General features: G+C 33.5%; 1 protein-coding gene across 4 annotated transcripts in view; it reads left to right on the plus strand.

Annotated features, from left to right (window-relative positions):
- The window catches only part of LOC112983597 (ciliogenesis and planar polarity effector 1-like), a 239,110-nt gene that overhangs the window by 213,573 nt on the left and 13,266 nt on the right, over positions 1 to 12,271 (plus strand). For all 4 annotated transcript variants that reach the window (XM_064502755.1, XM_064502756.1, XM_064502757.1 and 1 more), the window contains exons 30-42: positions 697 to 779; positions 1,693 to 1,761; positions 3,735 to 3,927; positions 4,537 to 4,821; positions 5,016 to 5,768; positions 6,294 to 6,451; positions 6,887 to 7,016; positions 8,017 to 8,071; positions 9,217 to 9,321; positions 9,805 to 9,897; positions 11,188 to 11,294; positions 11,540 to 11,735; positions 12,011 to 12,255. In XM_064502755.1, the coding sequence (XP_064358825.1) occupies positions 697 to 779; positions 1,693 to 1,761; positions 3,735 to 3,927; positions 4,537 to 4,821; positions 5,016 to 5,768; positions 6,294 to 6,451; positions 6,887 to 7,016; positions 8,017 to 8,071; positions 9,217 to 9,321; positions 9,805 to 9,897; positions 11,188 to 11,294; positions 11,540 to 11,735; positions 12,011 to 12,255 (2,472 nt within the window). The remainder of the gene's footprint in view (positions 1 to 696; positions 780 to 1,692; positions 1,762 to 3,734; positions 3,928 to 4,536; positions 4,822 to 5,015; positions 5,769 to 6,293; positions 6,452 to 6,886; positions 7,017 to 8,016; positions 8,072 to 9,216; positions 9,322 to 9,804; positions 9,898 to 11,187; positions 11,295 to 11,539; positions 11,736 to 12,010; positions 12,256 to 12,271) is intronic.

Genomic DNA, 12,271 nt, shown 5'->3' on the forward strand with positions numbered 1-12,271 from the left:
TTAAGTAATGACTCTACTACTTGTTTGTTTACTTGTTTTTAAGTTAAATGTATAACGCTGCTCCTATCTGAAAACTTAATCTGGTTCTGTGAGTGAGCCTTCTTCTCATGCATCATTTTCAGTCATAAGTCTCTTCTTTGAGATTGGCTATGGGTTATTTTATTGAAATGTGAACTGTAGTAACATGTTTCCTTTCCTGTGGTTCTCTAGATTCAGTGCAGTTGATAGGATTAGAAATAGTAAATGTATTGTGATCTTCAATTCTGTAATGCATTTTGCTTCAAAACAGTGAGTCTATGTGATGTGTAAAATGCTGAGATTCTTTCAATTTCTTAATTTTTAATTAATTTGTTTATAATACGTTTGTTTCCATGTTTTTGTCCTTAGCGTGAAGTTATGAGGTTAGCAGAGTGTAATTCCAGGGCACTATATAGATACAAATTAAAAAAAAAAATCATTATTATGACTTTTTTAAAAGTTGCTCAGATTAAACATTAGGATTTCTCCTGTATTTCTATATATCTAGCTGTCCTCTGAAAAGTAGGTTATTTAGATTAATTTTCCATTAAAATTTTTTTTGAGTGGCTGGTGCAACAAAAGTATGTTTGCCATTAGCTATTAGAATAATACTTTATTGAAGCAGAAGGGTAACAATGTAAAAATATATAAGTTCAGATGCATATTTTTATATTGCAGTCCATCCCCGTTTCAGATGTAGAATGTCCACAGGAAGACCAAAGAGTGCAAAAATCAGAGAACAGAAAGGCTGAACAGACTGGGTGAGAGATTGTTTGTTGTTGTTTTACTTTCTCTGTTAACTTTGTTTAGAAAGTTAAGTAGTTTTATTAATTATTGAAATTCAGTCTAGTTTCCATGGGTTCTCCCTCTTGTTTATAACAACAAACTCATAGTTTGAAACAAAATTTCAGTCACCTTCTGTTTCGCACATACTCTAACATATTACAAATAGCTTATCAAGGTGCTGGGTGGATAAGAGATTATATTTCATTTTAATGGTAGAAAAATATCAACTTACTATTTCAGTTAGCTTTCTTCTTGAATCCACCTAATTTGTTTGTATTGATAAAACCTTTTCCCCGATAAATGTGTAATGTTTGTTAAAAATGGCCTAATTTTAGAAAGACTTAGACCTTTCTCCTATTTTAAGCTGACATGTTTTTGTTTTGAAAGAAACAAAAATAACTGCATATAACATGCCCCTCAGAGGTTTCTTTAGCTTTTCTTTTTTAGGAATGCAGATTGTAATCATACTAATGGTATTACTTTAATTGAATTTTCTCTTCTCAGATCAAACTCTCCAATGCCTGCTGTTTGTGTGAACAGCCAGAACCTATTCAATGCTTTTGTTTGAGTCAGATTCTCATTGCTAGGGAGACAAAACAAGAATGTCAATATTTGCAACTCAAATTGCAATGTAATGCAGTAATAGAAGAAATTCAGATCAGTATAGCTCTGAATAAATTAGGTGGCTTTCAGGTAATTTATCTTATGCTTTAATTAAAATTTTTTTTCAGGAGGATTTATATATATATGTGTGTGTGTGTCTGTATACACACACGCACATATACATACATGTGTATGTATATATATTTATAAAAATATAAAATGAAGATAAGTAGCATAGCAAATTATTGTAATGTTTGCAATACCTATATTTTTCTTTCCTTATAGCATGACTGAAATGGTTACTAGTATCATTCCTCATTCATTCTGCTTAGAACAAGATGCAGAAGTTCTCAGGTAAGAAAAACCTGTAATGTTTTATGTGGGCTACTCCTTTTAAATCTTCAGTCTTAAGTAACATTATGTGTTACTTAATCATTTGCAACAGATTACAAAATATCTGCAACTATACTATATGTACCTGCAGGTTGTACCATTAAATAGCCTTTCCTCAAACCTCTTTGTGCTGTAATCCTTGAAGGTCATGTACTCTCTCAGGCTGTCCAGAATATCATATGAATCAAACATGTTAAACTAGCAGTTCAGAGCTACTGAATTTCAAGAGCAGTGGCACTCCTGTTTCCTGGTTCCAAACTGAATCATGACAGCTCTAACATTAAAAAGGACATTATTAACTGCTTGCCTTTACATAAAAAAGGAAGGTTGTTTTTTATAAATGTTTATAACTCTCTCAGTAAAAGTAGTTGAACTAGATAGTTGCAATATCATTACTATATTTTAGTTCTGGTTAAAGTTCACAGAAGACATACAGTGTTGTTCTTTTCCTCTATAGCATGGTTATTGTTTTTATAATCACTCACTTCCCCACAAAAAGACCACCATTACATTTGTACGGCCCTCTGGGATGCTTTTGATTGTAAGTCTTCCATGAAATGTAATTAAATACTCATCTGGGCAATATTTGAATATACTTTGAGGTAGGCTTTTTAGGTGCCCTTTTCTATGTTTGTACTTCTAATGCATGCATTTTTAATATTACAATGCTTTTATTATTATAATTATATAATATTAGTATAGAATGTATATTAAGTTACATAAAAGACAGCATTATAATTATAAACTTATAATACTTCTGTAAAATTTAAAAAATGTCCAGCAGCTACTACTATATAGGAATGTTATGTGTATGTGTGTATAAACAGGGAGAAAGCTGGAATTGGAAAGAGGGGTCAGAGTCAGTCTCAGGCTTTGGCTTCTGGAACAATCTTCTGTGCTATGAGTTATTTCAGTTTAGAGAAAGGTTTGAAGTGTACATCCCTTCAAATACCATCTGTCTAGTCTCATTTCCTTCTCCAGTTTTCCATGCCAGCTTTAAAAAAAAAAAAAAAAAAACTTTCTCCGAATTTAACTTTTCACACCATTCTAATTGTCTTCCAAATGATTTCCTGTACCCCTTCACACCTATTACAGATGCAAAACCTTTTCAATATTACCCACCAGCCATTGCTTTACACTTTTATTTCTTTGTATGCTTTGCGGCCATCCTGTTCAGTCGTGAAGAGTTCTCCAAAGGTTGCCTGTACTCCTAGGAATATCAGCATCTCTCTTGAGCGAGTTGTCTTTTGGGTCAAGTTTTAATGATATGGATGAAGCCCTTTCATTTCTTTATATCCTCATGTAAATCCCAGCCCTTTTTACATCATTGAAATACTTCATCTACTTGAGTTTACCATTTTTACCTTTTATAAGATCTAATTATTTCTAGGAGTAATCGGAAAATTCGATATATTGCATGATCTGATGCATGTTATTTTAATGCTAGAAATTGCTTTCTGATCTGAAATTTCTTCTTTTTTAATTCCAAATAGACAAATGTACATCTAATTATTTAAGTGAAAGCAATTCTGCCATCTCTCTTACGTCAGCTAGTAACGTCATTGTCAGTTTTCCCTCAGCTTTTTGGTTTTATGACTAACTAGCCCTCTTCCTGTCACAGCATCATCTTCTGCCTATATCTCTAGCAAAGGTAATGTTTCAGGCAATTCCATGACTAAAAAAATCAGAGAGCTCTTGCTTCTTTACTCTTGTTTTTGTTTCGGTATATTAGGAATTACAAGAAAAAATATTTCTTACATGCTTTCCAATGAAGATTATGCTGTATTAGCTATTAAATTGTCCTTGTAAATTAATTATGCTTTAAAAAAATGCAAAAAAATTTAAATTTACTGGTTGATTTAAGACAACCTAGTATAGGTTTTCTGAACTCGGAATGTCTTTAATAGTTTTGTTCTTTTCCTTCTGTTCTTAAGTAATAGAGAGATTTCTGTAAGTGGTGGTCAGCCTTCTCTGACTGTTGTGTCAAACATGTCAAGTATTGCCTCCAGTGCTTCCATTTGCACAAAAAAGCAAGAAGTCAAGAAACAAGTCTCTACAGAAGAGAAACTGAGCACATCAGAAACTGTCAGGCAGATGCTCCAAGATGAAATGTTTAAATTAGTTCAGGTGAGGGCATTTCATTATTGAAAATAATGTATGCAGTCTAAACTATATTATTGAAAACAAACAATAGGAAAAGTTACTGTTTTTAAGGTATTCTGTGATTGGCTGTGGTTGGTGGGGATTTCCAGTTCTAGGTAACTAGAAACTGTGAAAATAACTGTGAAAACATATTTTAGTTTTAACACATGCTTTTGACTCAATAAAATGAATGATAAAAGAACAAAAGTTTGAGTGTGTTTAAGTTTGCATAACTCAGTTTGCTCCGTTTGTATAGATTAGGAAAGATTCTGAAGCTCTAATGACTTTGTAGCTATACTAGAAATTCATTTTTGTTAGTATATTTAAACTACTCTATGTGGCCTTAGATTTCCTTAAAGTTCACTCAAAAAAAGTAAAGGAGTAGCATAACTTGTCTATGGGCAGGTATTTGTGTCTCATAAAAGAAATTCCAGTTCAATAAACAGCCACACAAATAAATTATCATTGCAACTTTGGGATGTTGTTTTGTCACCTACATTAACAAGATTATCAACAGCTATAAAACAGTAATTTTTGCCAAGATCTGTGTTAAAGCTTTTTACAGTGTTAACTCTATGTGTTTGTGTATCCTAGCTACAGCAAATCAACTTCATGAGCTTAATGCAAATAGTGCAGTCGTCCTTTGCCAACCTGCCAAATGTGCAGCAGATTTTGCAACAGTCTCAATCTGTTCATACGGAAGGAAGCCAACCTTCACACACCACAAAAGGCAGTGACTCTGAAAAATCTTCATGTTCTGCAAAGGCTTCTCTAAAGACACAGCTGCTCACTCAAGAAGATAAAGGAAAATCTGATAAGATCTCTAATTTTCAACCAAGAAATAGTTTAAGAGGTGAAAGCAACAATGGCCATACTGAAGTAGGTATAACAAAGTGTTATTTATGAATAGTAATCTGTATATCTGATATGTTATCCTATCTGTTAGATTGGGAAATGGTTTTGTAGTGATAATCTCAGAAAAAAAGAATTTATAACATTTTTGTGCATATTTAGTATGTGGTTCCTATTTCAATGTATCTGTAAATGCTGTTTTGTTTGCTTTTCATATTTAGAATCATCCAGATGCAAATGTTTCTTTAAGCCTATTAGAGAACCACTCCAGTGAAACAGGATTTATTCCACCATCTCAAAACTTACCTTCTCCAGCACCTGCTAAACCACTTCTTCTCTTAGCTCCTTCCTCAAATGTTCAGAAAACACCCAAGCTTATCCCTATTGAAAAAAAAATAAATTACTCGAATGGATTTCCTTTGCTTAAACTTGAATCAGCTTATCATTTCAAAACACCATGTTTACATCCAGTAGAAATTTCACCAGCTTTTGCTAGACCACCCCCAGTGCCACGCGTGGCTTGGAGTTCGTCAGATTCTTTATGGAACCTTCAGTCATCATATACACCAAGAAAATGGAGCAAGTCAACAGCACGGTTGAATGCGAGTAGGTATGACCCCAAGATCGCAAGGCAAATACATGAGGAAGAGAAAAGATGGGCAGAAACTGTACATAAGGGACCTCACAGAACTCTAAATCTAGATCAGTATGAAGGACAGCAAGAAGTTTCATCACAGCAGCAGTCCTCTGCAAATGTGAATGTGGACAAAGCACTGATCACTGAGAAGATGGCTGGTATTCCACTACTGCATTTGCAGCCTGATCCAGGACCTAAACTTCTCCCATTTATAAGACAGCCAGTCACGACTACTTTAATACCTGTTAAACCTGTAACAAAGGAGACTGACTTCAGAGGAACAGTACAGCACACAGGAATATCATTGCTCCATGCTGATTTACCTCAAAAAGAGAAGGTAATGGAGTTGATGTGTTCTTTTTTTTAAGGTCGCAATTTTTTTTCAGTTTCACAATTTCTTATTCATCAAAAATAAGTTAATGCTTCCCGATTATGGAATTTGGAAGTGTTCAGCACAGCAGCCAGAAGAGATCTGGAGTGAAGGTACCTTCTGTTGGCGTGTCAATGTGAGGCAGGAGGGCAGGCTTGGAAATGTTTGCAACAACCTTGGATTGATTCCACATTCCATAGTTAATGAACATTCAATGCATTAATGCTGCATGCATAAAGAAGCTACTAACCAAAAGTACTGGTAGTGATTTATAAAAATTTATAAAATACCAAGAAATTAAAATTATAAAAAATAGCGCTGTTTTTACAGAAATGTAAATACATACAATGTAAATATTTACAGACATACAAAGAAAGCTATCATAAATCCTTTTTTGATAAGGACAGAAATGGAATTTTAAAAATTCCACCATCACCACCTGGTCACCTTTATCACTGTTTCATTTTTGCTTCCCTCTTTGAATGTTTTCAGGTACCAATGCTCATTCCACTTCAAAATCTCATTGCATTTGAGCAATGCCACCGACATCGTACTGTGCCCGATGCTTCCATTGAACAGGATGAACCTATCCAGTTACTAAAAACTGATACTGAACCATTTGAAGCAAGTAATGTGCAGAATAGAAAAAGGCAAGCCAAACTTTTAAAATGGGTCTTCATTTTGAAAGACTCACTGGTAACCTACACCTTATAACTCTGAAATTGGTGGGAGTGTTTACAACAGCTTCAAATGAAGAGGGATTGGATGTAATTTTGTTTGAGAAGGTTAACATAGTAAATATTAGTAAAGGCACAGCAGGAGCAATATAGCACTAGAGCATCAAGAGGCTTTTGCTTTTACTGGGACGATAGGAACTAGGAGACAATTTTTCATATCTGTATATGTGGTTCAAAATGTGTTTGTTGTCTCCTCGCTATTTGCTGTGTCCTATTTCTGAAATGATTTGTTGATTACCTTTATTTCAGTATATATTTCTTAATAATAATTTTCCTTACAAAACAATGATAGATATTTCTATTACTAAAATGCATTTTTTTTTTAATTTGTAATTAATGTGTTGACAGACAAAAGAGGCGTGATGAGAAACAAATGAAAGAGGAGGAGGAAAAGAAGAAACCAAGTGTGACCTTCTGCACAGATGATTCCATCATCAGTATTAGTGATACAGAGATGGTTGATACATCAGAGATGGGGGTATAAAAATAATTTTTTCCTTTGCTTTTTTCCGTTCAGACATTAACAGGAGAAACAGGGAAGCAAACTGTAAATCAAAACAATCACATCTTTTCCAGGTTCTCCCTAGAAACAGTATGTACCTTTCATTAATATACTTGCATTTCCTGTAAACAGGAGATTTGTAATGGAAAATAGATTCCAAGTTTGCTTTTTGTTTCTTTGTATAAATGTTTAAGATAGGAGATAACTGATACAAATCTTGTAACACTGGGACATGAACTTGTGTGTTTTCTTAGGATGTTTGTCTGTATTTACATTTAAAATGTGAATGTATATGCAAATGCTAACAGCTAGAGAAAATTTTTAGCCTAGCAGTAATTGTAGGACAAATGTTCCAGGCCTTATTCTTCTCGCATGACTAAATGGCTATTTAAGAGGTGGGATGGAGAGGTCTCAGTTCATCTCAGCTGCTTGGCTGAGACTGAGGAACCCTTCCTCATACTGGGTTTTGACTACATGCTTTTTCTGTTTGTTTACTTAGGCCTTTTTAACATCTTAACATCTTTGAGGGTTATCCTTGCCAATACCAGATTTAAAGCCAGGGTGTTCACTACCCAGAATAGCAGCCTCTATTTCTGGACTGTACCATACTTTCTTTGAAATTTTCCCAATCCAGCACAGCAGATGGAGATCTTCATCATTGCTGGGAGATGCTAATTATGATACAACAGAGGTAGCATCTTTCATACAGTCAAAAAAGAATGAGCAATATTTGTCACTTCCAGTTTACTAAGGATCCCCCTCAAGATATATAATGGGAAAGAATGATACACAGTCAGTAATTCCACTAAGTCAAAAAGGATGAGCATAATAAAAAAAGGGGATAGGAAAGGTATGTTTTAATGATTTTTTTTAATCGCCACTCAAAGGAAATACATTGGAAAGTTAATAGCATCAAGAAATCCTGTAATTGTGATTAGAATTTTTTTTTAAGATTATCCTTTTTTTCATAAATTAGGATCAACAAGCAAAATCTACCTCTTACCTTGGAGGTGATTTCTTCCTTTCACTGGGTAAGTACAAGTATTTTTAATACTTGTGGTTCTTAAAGAAAATAAATTGAGCTGAAGTTTTTTAAATATCGGTGGAAAATTGGATAGTTACACAACATCAAGATGTAGTAACTCGAAATTGTAGTCTGTGAAAATACAGACTACAACATCATGGTGGTTTATGGGTTTTTCCCCCAGAAAATTAGGAAATCTTTTCAATATACGCAACAGAAATTCAGTTCTCTTCTGGGACAGTTTTTTTTTTTTCAGATTGGTGGGGAGAGAGCTGAAGGCACATTTAAGGTCTCATATCCCTTGCGCGTAAACTCAGAATAATTCCACTATGTTAAGTTTCCTTAAAAGTGGTAATCTTATAATTATGTATAGACAGTATAGACAGTGGACTTTATAATGGAAAATAGATTCCAAATTTGCTTTTTGTTTTTTTCTATGGAAAACAGAAAAGAATAAGAGTATGTTGGGTGAATTTCAGGAACACAGCAATTGTGGTTCATATGATTGATCAGAAGAACGTTGTAAACAATGTTTTCAAATTTTAAATCAATTTTGTGTGTTTTATTCTTCCAATTTTATTTGCCTGCATATTCTAATTACACAAAACTTAAAAGCTCCTGCATTAACTTTTAACATAATCTTTCTAGCTTGCAAAAAGAGCATGCCCATAGAAGGACTTTTCTTCTTTCTATCACATTAATTCAGCACTATATTTAGTCTTAGTAGGGGAGAAAAAAGGATCTCATTCTCTGAAATTGGGCATTGGAGAAATATTGCCTTGCAAAGCCATATAAAAATAGTAAAAAGAAAGCAAAGATATAGATGGTATAAATATTTACCCCTTTTAAAATAGGAAATTGCAGTTGTACAACGTATTAAAATTTTTTTTAAAAAATTACAAGTCCAAACTCAGCCTTGATTTTAACATTATAAGTTTCAGTACAATTGCATTTGTTTGCACAAGATAGGTAGTGCAAAACTTTTCTCAGTATCATTCATAAGGTATATTTAGTGAAATGTTAAAATTTTCTGTCAGAAATGGAAATAAAAATATTATCGGAGCCTTTAGTTTTGCGCTAGAGATATATATAAGCAGTGATTTTAATTCTTTGATTCATTATAGATAACTATTGCATGTTACCACATTTTAGACACAGTAGGAGAAGCAATCACTACTTCAACAGACCTACATTACATGGCTTCTACAAGAAAAAAACCTGCAGAAACTCAAGATGCAAGTACAAATACTGATCCAGGTACGTGCTACCTGTCTTGGCTACTGCAACCAATTATTTCCAGCATTGCTTCTTGTTAATTGCAGTATTTGGTCAGTTCCCAAAATGGAGTAACTTTTTAGATGGAAAAACAGTTTGTGGTGCTGTAACTTTTTGTTTCAAAACAGTATTAAAATACACAATATCAGAATACAAATTATAAAAGTATTAGATAAAATTAATTATAAATTTAAAAAAATTATTGATGCAATTATTTAAGAGGATCCATAAGCTAGCTGTGAGCCAAACCTACTGTGACATTTTCTTGGAAGCTCCTTTTAACTTGATTTTATCTAAATAGATTTTAGACACTGTTTCACATGTGGCTGAAATTGCTTTCATATCTCTTCCCCCCAAACTTTTTTTGATAGTAAGCTGAAAAATCAGAAACTTATTCAAATGATGCTGTCAATGTCTTACCTTTCCTTAGATTCATCCATTTTGATTTTCTTTTTTCTCATCAAGTGCTGAAATCATATCAGGATGTTGGAACTGGAGCTGAAAATGTGGTTTCTGAAGTTGGAAAAAATCAGTCAGTCATGTCAGTTCCTGTGCCAGGTGTGGCTTCTGTCTTTCTCTATTTTGTTTATGAATTTAATTTTTTTTTGTTTTTGTACATGAAGTAGCTTAATACAGGGTATAGATAAGATGCTTAATTTATCCTATTTTTTCTTGAAACCTAATGTGAAATAATAACAATATTATATATGAAAAGTTTGGCTGTGTGTATTTTTTTTTTTTTTTACCTAGTGCAATAGACCCATACTTTTTGTATGTCTGTATTAGGAGATATGTTTGTGGATTTTAGCTTGGTTTCTTAAGGATTTTATTGTCTGTAAGCTTACACATAAAAGTCTCAAAATAATTTTTTTTTAGTAGTTTCCTTAAGCTGACAGCAGACAAACAAGAGAGGCCAAAAGTGATATCCTTGTGTGGTGGCTAGCTTGTCAGCATGCACTGCTCCAAACTCACTGCACTGTTGCTCAGTCTTGCAGAACTGGGGTTACTTTAGACCAAAAGGATTGAGCAGTGGGGTGTTAAAGCAAAGATCACAACTCCACATAAAATCAAGGTATATTAGGTCAGCTGATTATAGTTTTCCACATATCTGTTAAGTTGTTTAATAGCAATATGTTTAAGTAGCAATGTTTCATTCTTAGAAAAGAGTTTTCTTCCTAATCAATCATCTTTTGGTTTATTTTAGTAGAATACAAAATACAAGGTAAATGGGGGGGGGGGGGGGAAGAGGACGATTTATTTTGTTTTGGCTTTTTGTACCCCCATTTTTAAATCTTTGCTAAACTGTACTACTTAGGATTCATTACTGAAGTATTTTCCCTGTGCTAGCACATGAGCATTCTTTACAAGTAATGTTTCCTTTCTTTTAATGTTCGACAGCATTGCTTCATTTTGAAGATTATTTTGCTATACTGTGTATACTTCTCTGCAAATGGTTTATCAGAGATTTTTCTAGCAAAATAATACATTTATTTGGACCAAGTTAAGACATGGATTTTTTTTTTTTTTTTTTTTTTTTTTTACTATTTAGGACTGATTTGGAAATGATTAGCAGTTTATACTGTAGCATGTTGCTTTGGTTTTAATCTTTTGAATATCTTTTTGCGAATTTATCACAAAAATGAAGAATAATTAAATAGTAATAGATTTTGTTATGTACAAACATTAAAGAATCCTGTTAAGCTACATTAATTATCCTTATTTTTAAAAACTGCTGATCAAAGCTTTTCTTATCCTTTAGAGAATACAAGGCCTGTTTACAAACAGTTTGTCTGAAGTTTCAGGGTTTTTGCTGTAAATATAATTCTGACCATTATTCTTTTCTTGTAGAATCATTAAGTGTGCCTGAGATGTTACCACAAGACATGTATTTAAACCTTCCCACAGAGGAGAATGAGACACATTTACCACCCTCTTTGTCTGATGCACCTGATGTGGTTAGTGATCCGATGTGTATATGGTTAAAATACACTTAAAATATGCTGTTCGTGTCTTATCACATGAATTTTGGTTCTTCCTATCTGGATGACTCAGTTGTATAATACTGTAGAAAAACATTGCAGTTATTCTGTCTTGGAAACAAAACGTCTCAAAGTGGTAAGAGGTAAGCACAGGAGATGATTAACAATGTACTTCTCAGAACACATACTGTAAAATTCTTCATGATCTTGTTCTTGTTTAGAGTGGACATGAATATATCAATGTGGTTGACATTGAACAAAGTGATCTACTTAAGATTTTGCCCATCATACCTGAATCTGCAGAAGAGACAGTTACTACACAGCAAAATGAGGAGTTTGAAATTTCATCTTCTGCAAAACTTCATCACATGGCAAATTCTGTTACTAGTACACCTCCTGAGGAGTTACAGAAGAAAGGTAAAACCACCTTTTTTTTAAAAACCAGAAAAAGGCTATATATTTTGATAACAGTATCCTTACCTCCCACAGAAAAACTCATAGCCTTACCTGCACTCACCTCCTTCTCCTCTAGTCTTGTAGATCAAAATATCTATACATTTAACTTTTTTTGTGATGATTCTTACCTGCTAAAACATAATGTTACGTATAATGAGCTATGCCTACTTACTTTCAGTACTTAAATGTTTGTACTTTGTTCTGATATGTTGGTGCACTCTTTTTTTTATTTCAAGACAATCATCTCAAAAATGTATCAATCCAAGTGCAAAAGGAAGATAAAAAGTCCGATTCTGCTAGAGATGGTGTGACTTGGAACATAGTACATGAGGATGCCAGAACTTTTCATTCTTCAGGGCTACCAGCCAAAATAATTGGCAAAGAATACTTTTCCACAAAGTTGCAGGAAATGGATATACAGCTACAGACACTTCAGAACATAGCAGAAAATATGGAGAAGGATTTCAGCAGTACCAAGCAGGTGAGTTCAGGCTGCT

The sequence above is a fragment of the Dromaius novaehollandiae genome, chromosome Z (genome assembly GCF_036370855.1).
Source record: "Dromaius novaehollandiae isolate bDroNov1 chromosome Z, bDroNov1.hap1, whole genome shotgun sequence".
NCBI classification, from domain to species: Eukaryota; Metazoa; Chordata; class Aves; order Casuariiformes; family Dromaiidae; genus Dromaius; species Dromaius novaehollandiae.